The 16,179-nt window shown below is 49.1% G+C and overlaps 1 protein-coding gene across 5 annotated transcripts in view; it reads right to left on the bottom strand.

Annotated features, from left to right (window-relative positions):
• Nucleotides 1–16,179, bottom strand: part of LOC119958886 (disintegrin and metalloproteinase domain-containing protein 23-like) — a 243,561-nt gene that overhangs the window by 74,859 nt on the left and 152,523 nt on the right. For 4 of the 5 annotated variants that reach the window (XM_038787411.1, XM_038787403.1, XM_038787419.1 and 1 more), the window contains exons 13-17: nt 13,260–13,350; nt 11,417–11,468; nt 4,719–4,818; nt 2,910–2,981; nt 17–103 (exon numbers count right to left, since the gene is read on the bottom strand). In XM_038787411.1, coding sequence (XP_038643339.1) covers nt 17–103; nt 2,910–2,981; nt 4,719–4,818; nt 11,417–11,468; nt 13,260–13,350 — 402 coding nt within the window. The remainder of the gene's footprint in view (nt 1–16; nt 104–2,909; nt 2,982–4,718; nt 4,819–11,416; nt 11,469–13,259; nt 13,351–16,179) is intronic. The other variant, XM_038787428.1, reaches the window with a different exon arrangement.

The raw sequence follows: 16,179 nt of genomic DNA, 5'->3' as shown, positions 1-16,179 counted from the left end.
TATTGGCATGAATTACCTGGCAAGTGTGATTGCAACAAGGTCCATCGCTGCAATGGGCACCGTTGGCAAGGGAACACTTCTTACAACAGCTCCCAAAGCATTCCTGGGGTGGGGGAGGGGAGAGAGAGACAAGGGGATGTCACCCATCACAGTCATACACAGAATTCACATCCCAGAAACAGCCATTCAGCCCAACTGGTCCATGCTGGTGTTTATGTTTCCCATGAGTCTCTTCCCACTCTACCTCAGTCTTCCATTCCTTTCTCCCTCATGCATTTATCCCGATTCCCCTTAAATACATCTATATTCAGCTCAGCTACTCCATGTGGTTGCGCGTTCCACACCCTCAGTTCGCTGGATACAAGGTTAGCTGGAATTCCCGGCTGGATTTATTAATTGCTATCTTTACTGATGGTCCCTAGTTTTGGACTACCCTAAAACTGGAGACACCTTTGCGTTTACTCTCTCAAACTCCTTCACAATTTTGAAGAGCTCTATCATGTCTGATAAATGAGCTGGATTAACTCTGGATCAGTTGACTAGACAATTCACGCATTTCTTTCTTGTATAAGACATTGCACATTTGAATAATATAAACAGGAGTGCCCCAAATGGCCAAGCGTGTGATAGCAGCGTATAGCTTAGGCTGTGCTGGCCTCGAATGTCAGACGGACGGTATGCACAGGTTTAGCTAGCCTCCACTGTGAGCTGTAGGCAACATACTAAAATTTTCCACGACATATTGAGGCAAGGGAGAGGCAATCAGACATGGTTCCCATTCATGATCGTTATCCAGTCAGTGCAATGAAATGTGTTACAGAAACAAGGACAAGGGAGTAAGAGAACGCAATCACTTCCACGTTCCCCTCCAAGTCACACACCATCCTGACTGAGATATTTATCACCATTCCTTCATTGGCACAGGATCAGAATCCTGGAACTCCCTAGCCAAAAGCACCTTCCAAACCCATGACCTCTACCACATAGAAGGACAAGAGCAGCAGATGCATGGGAACATCACCACCTGCAAGTTCCCCTCCAAGTAACCCACCATCCTAACTTGGGAATATATCACTGTTTCTTCGCTGTCGCTGGGTCAAAATCCTGGAACTCCCTCCCTACAGCACTGTGGGTGTGCCACAGCGGTTCAAGAAAGCGTCTCACCTTCTTGAGGACAATTAGGAATGGGTGATAAAAATGCTGGCACAGCCAACGACGCCCACATCCCGTGAAGAACAGTAATTCACATGGACGACAACACTTTAACAGGGTCTTTCAGCTCCTTCTCTCCCCAACAACAATTAGGGATGTGCAATAAATGCCAATCTCTCTGGCGACATCCACATCTCAAGAATGTATAAAAACAAGGTTTCTTGCTGGGCAGGTGCAAGGTGTAAAGGTGGGCTTGATGGATCTTCATACCAAATCAATTATACTTCAGGTGGCATCTGGTTGCCAAGATGCCATGCATAAGCAATGGACAATGGTGAAGGGGGCAGCCATTAATTAGCGGTAGGCAATGATGGCTACAATTTTGGATGGAGGAGAAGGATTGGTTTTGGGAAGCCAGGGAATGGGTTACATTCCTGTTTACCTCACTGAAAAAAATCCTGATGGGAAAAGTGGGTCCTGGGCTGATAATCTGAACAGTTTGCTGTTCCACATATGCCAACTGCAAGGTGAGTGTGCCAGCCAACTTTGACACAATGGAGGAGTGTACACAATGGGGCCATGGCTATTGCAGTGCTTCAAGTTGTATCACACAAAGGATATCATTGTTCCCAACGCACTTCTTCCTCATTGCCAGGCAGGTAGGAAGTAGGCCAGGCAGGTAGCTCCAGGACTAGAGGGACTCTCTTCTTGGCCTTCCTTCATTTGGCTGGCATTGGGTAGGTATTCCTAAGCTCTGAAATGGACCACACCTTCCGACAAGGTGCCGACGCGCCAGTATCAGAGAGGAGCCAAGCGCTCTTTTGCACCTTTATGACCCATTTTTTTGACCATGATTCTCTGCAGCCTGTTGAGAGCTACTGCCTCGATGTATTTTCGAATCCTCAGCCAATTGTCATGCACTGTACCAAGTGCTTTGTAGCGGGAAGCCCATTGCAGAGTGAAGAATTACAGTTGCAGCCAAATAAGTAATTCTGGACCAGCTCATGGCTGATCTGATTGTAGCCTCAACTCGACCTCTCTGTCTGCCCCGATAACTCTTGGCTCCACTGTTAATCAAGAATGTGTCTAACTCAGCCTTGAATATATATTATATATATATTTATATGCAGCGGGATTTGACGCAACGCCCCCTTCCCTTGCGGTGGGTCTTACGGCAGCAGATAGGTCTGCCATTGGCCAGCGGACATTGTTCGCACCCTCCACCAACAGGAAACCCACGGTGAGAGGTCGCCATCAGTGGGACTGAAGGATCCTGCTGGCCGGAACGGCCAGAAACTCCTGCCCATAATGTTCAAATTACTGTGGTTGCCTGACAATTAATTGTGGCCTGTTGCAAACATAAACCTGTAAGCACCACCTGGAGTGAGACTCTCCCATTTGACCAAGATTGGCAGTGAAATGTCAGGGCTCTTGGTCACTATTAGACTTGTAAGATGCTCAAGATTCCCTGCAGCAGATCTCCTATCTTCATAGATCAGAATAAGGTCTAAACCCTGGCTCCCTTATCCCTGGCCTCTCACTTTGGAATTGTGAAGCATCAGTTTGGGAATCTGACAAGGAATATTGAATCCTCTGCCAGGTTACTACCCATGAACAACATCACTGCGGTAATGGCTAATCACTGGCCTGGCCAATTCACTTGCTCTCAATTCTAGGGGAAACCATGGCAACGGTAGCACTGGGCAGGCCTCAAGAAGCAGGGGAAAATGTCAGCATGGTTAGTGCTCCAAGCTTACCACTCGCAATCCACAGTCGCATTCTTCCCCAGATTCCACGTATCCATTTCCACATTCTGTGGTCTCAAACAACTGGTAAAGAAACAGAGAGAGAGGGCGATTGTCACACTGGTCAGAAGTAAGAAGAGATACTGGGCCTGTGATACTGACTTGGGCCCAGGCAGAGTGGGGCTGATGGTCGTTCAACAAGCCTGGAAGGTGGAATCCAACATCCAATTCCACAGGACCTCACTCCGTGTTTGGTTCTGCCATTTGCCTTTGCTCAGAGGCGGGTTAGATCTCCCGTTTACATCTTGGGGCCTGTCTGGGAGGAGGTTGTTCCTGTGTAAGCAAGGAAATTCCAGCCTCTACACCCTCAAGAGGCCTCAGCAGAATACTTGTCAATCTGAGAGCTCAGGTTGTAGAATTTGCCAGAAGCAAGGTAACCGATCCCCAGAGCACATCTCTTGCTCTAATTCAATCATTACAGGCCCCCGTTGGAACTGAGGAGTACATTGGAGTTTCTTTCACCCTTTGTGCCAGGAAGGGCCTTGAGGTCCTCTCAGTGAGGCAGCTAGCTGCTCCCTGTCCCGCCTGTCAGATGGATTGCGACAGGTACCTCTGAGGTGACCCCCCCAAAAAAAGAATTAGTCTCCCACAAAAATCAGAACAAAAAGCCAAGAAAAAAATTTAGTTGTGGTATTTATGGTTCAGGGAAAGACGTGGAATTGCAGAGCAGCATAAAACATGGGTGGGAATCTCCCACAATTGGCGGGGCGGCCCGTACCGGCGCCAAGAGCGGCGTGAACCACTCCGGCGTCTGGTCGCCCGGAAGTTGCGGAATCCTCTGCACGTCTGGGGGCAAGGCCGGCGCTGCAGTGGTTGGCACTGCGCCAACCGGCGGCGAAGGGCCGGCGCGAGTTGGCACATGCGCAGAACTGCCGGCGTGTTTCCTGCGCCTGTGAAGGGGGGTATCTTCTGGACGCCGGCGATCGCCGAGCCTTACAGAGGCCGGCGCGGAGGGAAAGAGTGCCCCCACAGCACAGGCCCGCCCGCAGATCAGTGGGCCCCGATCGCGGGCCAGGCCACCTCCCCGAGGACCCCGCTAGACGGCTGACAAGCCAGGTCCCGCCGGGATGGACCATGTCCATTTCACATCGGCAGGACTGGCTGAAAACGGGTGGCCGCACGGCCCATCGGGTCCCGGAGAATTGCCGGGGGGCCGCTGCCAACAGCCCCCGACCGGCGCGACGTGATCCCCGCCCCCTCCAAAAACCGGCATTGGAGAATTAGGAAGCTGTCCTCAGAGCGACCTGTCGGGTGGTCAGAGAATCCCGCCCCATATTACTTTTTTTAAAATTTAGATTACCCAATTATGTTTTCCAATTAAGGGGCAATTTAGCGTGGCCAATCCACCTACTCTGCACATTTTTGGGTTGTGGGGGTGTAACCCACGCAGACACGGGGAGAATGTGCAAACTCCACACGGACAGTGACCCAGAGCCGGGATCGAACCTGGGACCTCAGCGCCGTGAGGCGGTTGTGCTAACCACTAGGCCACCCGTGCTGCCCCCGCCCCATATTACTAACAACTCACAGTACAACGAGGAAAAGATTGTAATGATGGGAACATGAAGGCGTGGGGGGAGGGGGTGTCATTTAAGATGACCCCATCCAGATTGGTAAAGCACGAGGAAAGTTTTCGAGGTATGAGTCTTTGTATCTTGAGTGAACCTGGGTGGCTGAGATTAAATCGTTTCTGGCAGGGCCGGTAACCAATACTAGTGGGAACTGACTGAACTTGGTCCTACTAGAATAAGAATGTCTTACCTTAGTCGGCCTGTTGAACAGGCATGCTCCCCCACCTCTTTGTAGAAACTCCTTGTATTCCATAATACTGCACTTGGAAAATTTGCGAGGATGGTAGAACCTGCAGATAGGGCCGTAGTAACAGGAGACATGTGAATTCGAACAAACCAAGAGGAATCGAACCCAACCCAATCAAATGAAATGGACCATGAGTTCAAACTATCTTGGTTCGATGCCCGATGCACCAAAGTAAATTTCAACCCAATTTGGCCAAAGCCAATTCAATGAAACAAAATGCAGTCTCACCCACACAAAAACCAAACCCAACTCAAACTGATCCCATAAATGGAGCCAGTCAGAACAAATCAGGCCTGAACCTAAAGCTCAAGATACGCACTCAGCCCAAAGCAATGTAAAAAATACTACACAGCCCAACAGGACGCTCTCAAAGTCAAGTCTTGAGTTTTCTTTCGCTCCAACTAATTGCCACTGTGCAAAATGCATGCAGCCAACTGGATCAATATACTTACTCGAATGTCTACACACCGGCTAATTAAATAAAGGGCAAGTAACATCAGAAACCTGCATTTACGTAGCATCTGTAACATAATTAAACATTCTAAGGCATTTCAGAAGGGCATTGTGCAACAGAAATATTGCCTCCAGCCACATAAGGAGATGTTAGGTCAGGTGACTAAAGCTTGGTCAAAGAGGTACACTTTAAGCAGTGCCTTAAAGCAAGGGAGAGAGGCACAGAGATTTAAGGAGTAAATTCCAGAGTTTAGGGCCCAGCCAACCTAAGGCACAGCCACCAATGATCGGGTGATTAAAATTTGGGAATGCTCAAGAGGCCAGACGTGCAGGTGTCTCGGAGGGCTGTGAGGCTGGAGAAGATTACATGGATGGCGAGGAGCGAAGCCATCGAGGGATTTGCAAACAAGGATGAGAATAAGAGAAGCACAGAGATCTCGGATGGGATTTTCCAGCCCTTCCTGTCAGTGGGATCTTCCAGTCCTGTCGAAGGCGAGATTTGCATGGGGCCACGTGACAGTATGGGGAAGGTAAGGCCATGGAGGGGTCTAAAAGGATGGATGAGAATTTTAAAATTGAGGTGTTCCAGATTGTGAGCCAATGTCGGTCACCAAGCGCAGAGGTGATAACCATAATCTCCAACCTTTGTAGCCCGTCCAATCGACTCCCCAATTTCTAATGCCCTCCTCCCAATTTACCCCTACTGTCCGACCCCCTCCCTGCTCTCTGTATCCTAATGATGTCCCACTAAATCTGCAGCTTCGATGCCCTCTGACACCCACTCCACTCCTTGTCCCCGGTCCTCTCTGCAACCCTCACCCTCCTTCCACTAACTCTTGGAGTGTGAGTGCATTAACTGTAACTGCAGAAGTTCCATCCACCCACCTGCTGGTCAATCTGGCGCTGGTTTTGGATGCTGGACTTCCATGTGTCCTGGTTAAAACCCCTCCACACTGGTGTGGTTCAGGATTTAAACTGCACCCTCCCTCCTGCCTCCCAATTTAAAATCAGGGCCATGAGCTGAGATTTTCAGAAGTCAATGGTCCTTTGTGTTGCTCGCCAGTCCCACTGCCGGTGAGACCCGCTGTGTTGTGGGGGGGGTCATCTTCAGTGAGACTGGAAGAACCTGCTGACGGGAACGTCCACAGGTTATCCGAGCATCCGAAGCATCGCAGTCAACACAGTCAATGAGCCCTCCTACAATACCTTCCAGTGCAGGTTTACCTGAGCAAGGTACAGGGCTTTTCAGATAATGGGGTTTCCCATCCTGCCACGAAATGAGTTAGCGGTGGGGAGGGAACACATCCCTACTGATTACAACAGCGCCACATCCACATAACACTCCAGGAAGAGAGTTAATTGGTTGGCGATGGAACGTCTACCCCACACTTGGATGCAAGTGGCCCAGAATGGGCTCCCAAGCAGTCCGCAGATTCTGGCTGAAATTTAGGGCTGCAAATAGGGCAGGGTACCAACGCCACCTCCCCCTCACCCACCCTCACCCCAGGTACGTACAATATGGCGCAACGGCGTCGGATTGCTGATCCACATCATAGAACATAGAACATTACAGCGCAGTACAGGCCCTTCGGCCCGCGATGTTGCGGCGGCCTGTAAAACCACTCTAAAGCCCATCTATTCCCTTATCATCCATATGCCTATCCAATGACCATTTAAATGCGTTTAGTGTTGGCGAGTCCACTACTGTTGCAGGCAGGGCATTCCACGCCCTTACTACTCTCTGAGTAAAGAACCTACCTCTGGCATCTGTCCTATATCTATCTCCCCTCAATTTAAAGCTATGTCCCCTCGTGCTGGACATCACCATCCGAGGAAAAAGGCTCTCAATGTCCACCCTATCTAATCTTCTGATAATCTTGTATGCCTCAATTAAGTCACCTCTGAACCTTCTTCTCTCTAACGAAAACAGCCTCAAGTCCTTCAGCCTTCCCTCGTAACATCTTCCCTCCATACCAGGCAACTTCCTGGTAAATCTCCTCTGCACGCTTTCCAATGCTTCCTCATCCTTCCTTTAATGTGGTGACCAGAACTGCACGCAATACTCCAAATGCGGCCGCACCAGAGTTTTGTACAACTGAATCATCGCGCCAGTCTGTGACATTATGAAACACGAGTGGGCATGGACAACAGGTACCAGTCCGCCATTTTTAAAGGAGCAATTAACAAGTCTGTTAAAGAGCCAACACTGTTGGTGCAAACTACCGGCCACATTCTGCAGGGCCCGGCCGGTAGGCCCTGGGAGTCTTTACGCCTCGTGGGATCGAACGAGATCTTGTGAGACATTTCGGACAGGATTCTCCGCTGGGTCGGAGAATCAGCGGGGAACGGCATGAATCCTGCCCCGCCGCTCCCACGCCAGCTGGCGAATTCTCCGGCGCCGTTTTTCTGGCAGGGGCGGAGATCATGTCGCGCCGGTCGGGGGCCGTTGGCAGTGGCCCCTCCCCCCCCCCCCCCCCCCGGCAATTCTCTGGGTCCCGATGGGCCGAGCATCCGCCCGTTTACGGCCGGTCCCGCCAGTGTGAAATACACAAGGTCCATACCGGGGGCATGGCTCTGAGGGCAGCCTGCGGAGGCCTCCGGGGGCGGGGGGGGGGGGGGGGGGGGGGGGGGGAAGAGAGATCCGTCCCGGGGGGGCCCCCCACGGTTTCCTGGCCCGCGATTGAGGCCCACCGATCTGCGGGCGGGCCTGTGCCATGGGGGCACTCTTTCCCTCCGCGCCGGCCTCTGTAAAGCTCCTCCATGGTCGGCGCGGAGAAAGAAACCCCCTGCGCATGCGCAGAGATCACACCCATCTCGATCTGGATCCCGCCCACAATGTGGGTGGCTTCCAGACTTGCAGAGTTAACTGAGTTTAAAAGCTCACTTAACTTTGCCGACGCCGGATCGAACCAGCTCCCGGGATCTACCGACCTCACCGAGCAGACCCCAGCCGTGCGCCATTTGGCACAAACGGGACCAGACGGAATGACAATTGGGGGAATCTCCCAAGCAATCGGAGGTGGTTGGTCTCTGGGAAGAGTGGCGCCCTGACACTTCTGGTGCCACCTGGGCACCTTAGCACATCAACCTGGCACCCTCACGGTGCCACATGGGACCGTGGCAATGACACCCAGGTGGCATTTTGCCCGCACCGGGGATTGGCATGGGGGTGCCCTGACCATGTGAGATTGGGTGCGGTTGGTTAGCGGATCCCCCAACAGGTGCGTTCGGGCTCCTCAGTGCAGGAAATGGCAGTGAGTGCGGCCCCGGCAGGGCATTCCTCGTTGAGGCCTGAAAAGAAACCATTGTATAGCGGGGTTGTTCCTGGCGCAATTTAACCCTCTAATCCCACCCCGGAATGGACTCTTATTGTTTGGTTAGATGCAGGGGCTGGTTTAGCTCACTCAGCTAAATCGCTGGCTTTTAAAGCAGGCCAGCAGCACGGTTCGATTCCCGTACCAGCCTCCCCGGACAGGCGCCGGAGTGTGGCGACTAGGGGCTTTTCACAGTAACTTCATTGAAGCCTACTCGTGACAATAAGCGATTTTCATTTTTCATCCTGTGCAATATTTCATTGCCCGTTCCATTTCTCGGGCGTTGGGATAGGAAAGGGTTTGGGAATGCTTTATGCCGGATGACATGACAAGTGAAAGAAAAGCTGTCACCGAGACCTTGGCCTGATGCAACAGCAGATTCTGCTGGTGAAGACGGCAGCGTTTGGATGTTTTTTGACGTCATTCACTCATTGCTTTAAGACTCCCATAAAAATTAAGGCGAGATTGACAGAGTCAGGGGTGGGGGGGGTGGGCCGGTAAATTGGAGGACTCAATTCACCGTGCTGGGATCGCAAGGGCAAGGGGTGGAAGCGAGCAGACCATCCACTTTCTGTTCTACCTACCCCCATCCCACTGAAACCATTAAACTCAGCACTCCAAGTGCCAGAGTCCAGGAACAGCTAACCGCTGGCGGGGGTCTCATGGCAGTGAGGGGAGGTGCATCTCAGGTGGAGGGGATAGCAGACCTCTTTGGGGGGAAGGGAGGGCAGGGCACCCAATGTGAAAAGGGGGTCCTTCAAGGAGGCATCTTTCCCCCCTTCCTTTTCCTGTCAAGCAGGGTGACTGTGACCTACCCTGCCCCGCGCGCCTGCCCCCCACTCCTCAATTCCTCCTGCCAGATTCAAATTTGAGGACTGGCGCGAAGCGGCCCTTGGATGGCCTCAATTGGGGTGAGGGCCACTGGACCCACCCTCGGCTTCGCCTGCCCCATGTTAAATTGTGGACAGGTTGGGGAAGGGCCGAAGGGCAGTGGGAAGGCCACCTGGGGAACTTCACAGGAATTCCACTCCACCAACCGCCTGCGAACGCACTGATGGGGGGCCATAAAGCTCTGTCCAGGAACCCTGGTGAGACTTGATCTCTTTTCTGATTCGGAAGCTTGCATCCTGAGTTCAGAGGCCAAATTCACTTTGGCCAATTTAACACAGTCAAGGGTTCAAATGGCTCTTGGTCTGTTTGGTTCAAACCCGACACCTAAGTGGTGCCTTTTCTCACTCGGCCATTGCCGGTTAACTTGCTTATTTTCATGTTCGTACACTTTATTGATCAACAGTAAACACATACTTGAGTTGTTCACAGACAGCAATCACAGGAGACAATGCAGGCCATTGACTGCGCTAACTAATTAGGAAGAGAGGCCGGGGTATATGGCGGTAAGGGGTGTCATCTCCAGTGTTTACCTCAGTGTTTAATGAGGCCTGCATCACCTCACTGTGTATAAATTTGAGAATTAGTTCAAACATCATTCATTGGGAATGAAGGAGGATATCAAGAATGTGCCCAGATGATAGCTCGTGGCTACAATTTCACTCAATATTTGCACTGCCTACTGGCCAACTGTGACAAACTATTGAGGAGCCGGTGAGGTTTCACATAGAGGACTGTGCACTGCTCTGGTCTCCATATTACAAAAAGGATGGAGAGGCCATGGAGAGGGTGCCAAAGAGATCAACAAGAATGATACCTGATTAGAGTTATCAGAGAAAGATTGAACAGGCTGCAGGCTGTTTCTCTAGGACAGAGAAGACTGCGAGACAATGTATCAGGGATTCTCAGAATTATGAAGGGTTTGATATGTTGAATGGACAGAAGATGTTTACAGGTGTGGGGCAGACCAATTCTTGGTCATGAATGTAAAGTAGTCACTGATACACCCAATAAAGAATTCAGGAAAACATCTTTACCCAGAGGGAGATGAGAAGGTGGAACTCGCTCCCACAGGAAGAACTTGTAGTGAATGGGACATTGAGGGAGGAAGGGGGTGGACATTGTCACTGGACTTGTAATCCGGAGTAATGCTCTGGGAACCAGGGCTCGAATCCCACCATGGCAGATGGTGAAATTTGAACTCAATTAAAACCTTGAATTAAATCCATTTCAGTTGTTGTAAAAACCCATCTGGTTCACTAATGCCCTTTAGGGGAATAAATCTGCCATTCGCTATCTGGCCTGGACTACAGGTGACTCCAGACTCACAGCAATGTGATTGACTCTTACCTGCCCTCTGAAGTGGCAATCAGTAAACAACGGGGCAGGGATGGGCAATAAATGCTGGCCAAGTCCAGTAATGAATAAAAAGTTTACATTGAGTAAAAACATGAATAAAAACTTTGCGTGAATGTTTGAGTGAACTAGCATGGGTCAAGGCTCATCTGGAGCATAAACATTGCCGCAGACCTGTGGGTACAAAGGGCCTGTAGTGATCTGTATATCTGTTGGTATGTAAGGGGTTAACTTCTGTAGTATATTGCTAGACAACCACCAGATGGCAGCACCAGATCTATGTATATAAACTACACTCGGGGAAATTCCCGCCTCTTCGTATCAGGAGTGACTGGTGAGCAGAGTGTTAAAGATATAGCTTAGTTGGCACGTGTGGTTAAACATTAAATATACTTATACTTATTTACTTCATCATCAGTTATAGTTGTAGAAGAGTGAACAAACTCATAGATATTTATATTTGTTATTCAATAAACGTTATTTGCTTAATTTGAGGACTGATAGTTTTACTGAACTACAACCATCAGACCATTCTGGAAGTAAACGAGAGAGTAGGAACATATTCGACATATTACTATCACGTTATATAACAGGGCCTATTTCCGTCATTTAAATTCAGTGCAATCATACCCTGTGTCTTCCATGAAGCATCCTGCCCACGAACCCGGACACTCACATTCCTCTGGAAAAGAAATGGGAGTACATCGTCAGTCTTGACCCTCTACATTCAGGCGGCATTTTACTGGCTTATTGCAGTGTTTAAATCGAGTCCCACATTGGGGTTGGCCTCACAGCCCTCCTGCTGTATTGAGGAGGATTTGGCATTAAATATTGAGCCCCCGAGCCCCCCCCCCCCCCCCCCCCCCCCCCAGACTGTACTCCCGCTCCTAAACCTAATCCAAACACTCAGCATACCTCATGTCAAGAGGTGTGAAATGGGCGCGGGCCAGACAATATGGAGCTTCCTGATGCTTTCCCACTGTTAAAACTAAGATCACTTCCACAGGGTTAATTTAGAATTAAAGGGCAGCACGCTGGCGCAGTGTGTTAGCCCTGATGCCTCACAGCGCCGAGGTCCCAGGTTCGATCCTGGCTCTGGGTCACTGTGCGTGTGGAGTTTGCATATTCTCCCCGTGTTTACATGGGTTACGCCCCCACAACCTAAAGATGTACAGGGTAGGCGGATTGGCCACGTGAAAATGCCCCTTAATTGGATAAAAATTAATTGGGTACTCTAAATTTATTTTTTTTAAATTTAGAATTGCAGCTTGCCATTGATTTTGAGCTTAGAGGAACAGGCTTAAAGGGGTGTTGGAGATTCCACTAAGCCGTGAGTGTGCAATGCCCCGCGGCCTTGGTTTATGCCAAATACCAACCATGTGTGCCCACACTGAAAATATTAGCCATGCCCAACAACAAGCGAACCTTGTCCTTGAATATAGGATATTAAGGGGTGATCTATTTGATACGTTTAAGATGATTAAAAAATCTGATGGAGGAAAACTATTTCCAGCTCTTACATTAAGTTAATGCTCCCCTTGTTTTGGACTCCCCCCCCCCCCCCCCCCCCCCCCAATCACAGCCCGCCCTTTCGGGGAGCATTTCTTTACACAAAGGTTATTTGGGAGCCTCCACACCAATAGGCTGTCGAGGCTGGGGAGTTAATTCAAATTTCACAAAGTCAGATTGGAATATTTTTGTTGGGTATGAGAATTCGGTTTGTGGAAGCAGGAAAGGAAAGAGATCGGAGAGGGTTGTTGGGCTGGAGGAGGTGCAGAGACAGGTGGGAAATGCAGTCTCACAGAGATTTGAATGTGAGAATGAGAATTTCAATGCTATGGACAAGGGTCCCACAAGCAATGGGAGGTTTGTACACCCACTGGGTCATTGTTGTCTCTTCACCCACCTGCGCGCGCCCCCCCCCCCCCCCCCCCCCCCCCCCCCACCCCACACACTCCCAACAGCATCCTCGGATCATAGGATTAAAAATAGGAGATGGTGGCGTAGTGGTACTGTCGCTGAATTAGTCATCCAGAGACCCAGAAATATCTGGGGACCCAAGTTCAAATCCCACCATGACAGATTCAATAGAAATCTGGAATTAAAAGTCTAATGATGACCACGGAGTCATGAGTAAAAATCCATCTGGTTCATTAATGCTCTTTAGGGAAGGAAATCTGCCTTCCGTACCTACATGTGACTCCAGGCCCACAGCAATATGGTTGATTCTGAAATAAAGGCAATTAGGGTCGGGCAATAAATGCTGGCCCAGCCAGCGGCGTCCACACCCTGTGAATGATTTTTTTTTAAACCACTGGACTCTCGGCAGCAGGCCTTTCCTTATCTTTGTGAATAGTGACAAAAGGTAAATTGTTACGGCCACTAGGAGAGGGGCCAAGGTTCAAATCACTCTGATGGGTATTCACGTCACTGCCCTGTAGACACAATAAATGTCAATATTAACAGTACTTACTTTTCCTTTTGGATTCAGACTTCCACTGCACACCCAGGTTCTGAGCAAGGCTCTGCCCCAGCACAGCCGTTGTTGACCACACTTCTCCACACTGGGATTGAGAGATTAAATATGAATTAGTTCAATAGAAATGTGGAACATGCTGCAGTTGCTGATGTAAAAAGGTCCATACTGACCACTGATTTTTTTTTTATATAGTCATAGATGTTTACAGCATGGAAACAGGCCCTTCGGCCCAGCTTGTCCATGCCACCCAGTTTCTATCACTAAGCTAGTCCCACTTGCCTACACTTGGCCATGTGGCACCCTGCCCTATAACGGTCTAATTGCTTTTAAAGAAAGAAATTATACCCGCCTCTATCATTGCCTCTGGCAGCCCGTTCCAGATGCTCACCACCCTCTGTGTTAAACAATTTCCCCTCTGGTCTCTTTTGAATCCCTCCTCTCTCACCTTAAACCTATGCCCTCTAGTTCTAGACTCCTCCACCTTTGGGAAAATATGTCGACTATCTACCTTATCGATGTTCCTCATTATTTTATAGACATCCAGAAGATCACCCCAAGCCTCCTAATCTCCATGGAAAAATTCCCAGCCTATCCAGCCTCTCCTTATAACTCAGACCATCAAGTCCTGGTAGCATCCTCGTAAATCTCTCTGCACTCTTTCTAGTTTAACAATATCCTTCCTATAATATAGCGACCTGAACTGTACACAGTATTCCATGTGTGGCCTTGCTAATGTCTTGTACAACTTCAACAAGATGTCCCAACTCCTGTGTTCAATATTCTGACCAATAAAACCTGGCATGCTGAATGCCTTCTTCACCACCCTGTCCACCTGCGACTCCACTTTCAAGAAGCTATGAACCTCTTAGTCCTATAACTCTCCCCAACTCCCTACCATCAACTGAGTAGGTCTGGCCTCACCTCACATTTATCCAAATTAAACCCCATCTGCCATTCATTGGCCCGCTGGCCGAATTGGTCAAGATCCTGTTGCAATCTTATATAACCTTCTTCACTATCCACTATGCCACCAATTTTGGTGTTATCTGCAAACTTACTAACCATGCCTCCTACATTCTCACCCAAATCATTAATATATATAACAAATAACAGTGGACGCAGCACCCTCCAATCTTCAGGCACCTCTCCTGTGGCTGTCGATGATTCAACTATCTCAGCGAGAGGGCCGTCAATTTCCTCCCTAGCCTCCCACAACGTCCTGGGATACATTTCATCAGGTCCCGGGGATTGATCTACCTTGATGCGCTTTAATACCTCCAGCACCTCCTTCTCTGTAATATGTACACTCCTCAAGACATCACTCTATTTCCCCAATTTCCCCAACATTCGTGCTTTTCTCAACAGTAAATACTGACGAGAAATATTCATTTAGGACTTCTCCCATCTCTTGAGGACCTGCATATAAATGACCTTGTTTATCCTAAAGAGGCCCTACTCTCTCCTTAGTCACCCTTTTACCCGTTATATGTCTGCAAAAGCTCTTTGGATTTTCCTTTGCCTCATCTGCCAAGACAATCTCATGTCCCCTTTTTGCCCTCATGGTTTCTCTCTTAACGCTACTCCAACAAACCCTATACTCGTCAAGGGATTCACTTAATCCCAGCTGCCTATGCATACGCCACCTTCTTTATTTTGACCATGGTCTCAATATCCAGAGTCATCCAGGGTTCCCTCCTTCTACCAGCCTTATCCTTCACCCTAAGAGGAATGTGCTCACCCTGAACCCTAGTTAACACCCTTTTGAAAGAGTCCCATTTACCAGCTCTCCCCTTGCCTGTAAACAGGCTCCCCCAATCAACTTTTGAAAGTTCCCGCCCACGGTAGCATAGTGGTCAGCACTGTGGCTTCACAGTGCCAGGGTCCCGATTCGATTCCCGACTGGGTCATTGTCTGTGCGGAGTCTACATGTTGTCCCCGTGCCTGCGTGGGTTTCCTCCGGGTGCTCCAGTTTCCTCCCACAAGTCCCGAAAGAGATAATTTGGACATTATGAATTCTCCCTCTGTGTACCTGAACAGGTGTCAGAATGTGGTGATTAGGGTCTTTTCAAAGTAACTTCATTGCAATGTAAGCCTACTTGTGACAATAAAGATTATTTAAAAAATTAATACCATTGAAATTGGCCTTGTCCCAATTTAGAATTTTAACTTTTGGGCCAGAACTATCATTCCCCATAGCTATCTTAAAACTAATGGAATTATGGTCACTGGTCCCAAAGTAATCCCTCACTAACACTTCTGTCACCTGCCCTTCCTTATTCCCCAAGCGGAGGTCAAGTTTTGCCCCCTCTCTAGTCGGGCCTTCCACATATTGAATGAGGAATTCTTCCCGAATACACTCAACAAATTTCTCTCCATCCAAACCCCTAGTACTATGGCTGTCCCAGTTAATGTTGGGAAAGTTAAAGTCCCCAGCTATTACCATCCTATTTTTCCGGCAGATATCTGTAATCTCCTTACATATTTGCTTCTCGATTTCCCACTGACTATTTGGGGGCCTATAGTACAGTCCTATCAAAGTGATCTCACCCTTCTTATTTTTCAGTTCTACCCACATAGACTCAATGGGCGAACCCTCGGATATATCCTCACTCTATATTGCCGTGATGTTGTCCCTAATCAAAAATGCAACTTGCCTTCCTCTCTTACCTCCTGTTCTACCGTTCCTATAGCATCTGTAACCCCGGAACATTGAGCTGCCAGTTGTACCCCTCCTTTAGCCATGTTTCAGTAATAGCTATAATATGCCAGTCCCATGTACCTATCCATGCCCTTAGTTATCTGCCTTGCCTGTTAGGCCTTTTGCATTGAAATAAATGCAGTTCAATCTGTTTCTCTGCCTTCCACTTTTCTCCTTACTGACTTTTGTTTCTATCCTCTCTTTACTACCCTCTGA

Source organism: Scyliorhinus canicula, chromosome 2 (genome assembly GCF_902713615.1).
Source record: "Scyliorhinus canicula chromosome 2, sScyCan1.1, whole genome shotgun sequence".
NCBI classification, from domain to species: domain Eukaryota; kingdom Metazoa; phylum Chordata; class Chondrichthyes; order Carcharhiniformes; family Scyliorhinidae; genus Scyliorhinus; species Scyliorhinus canicula.
The sequence above is the reverse complement of the archived record's forward strand: the minus strand, read 5'-3'. Positions and strand labels throughout refer to the sequence as shown.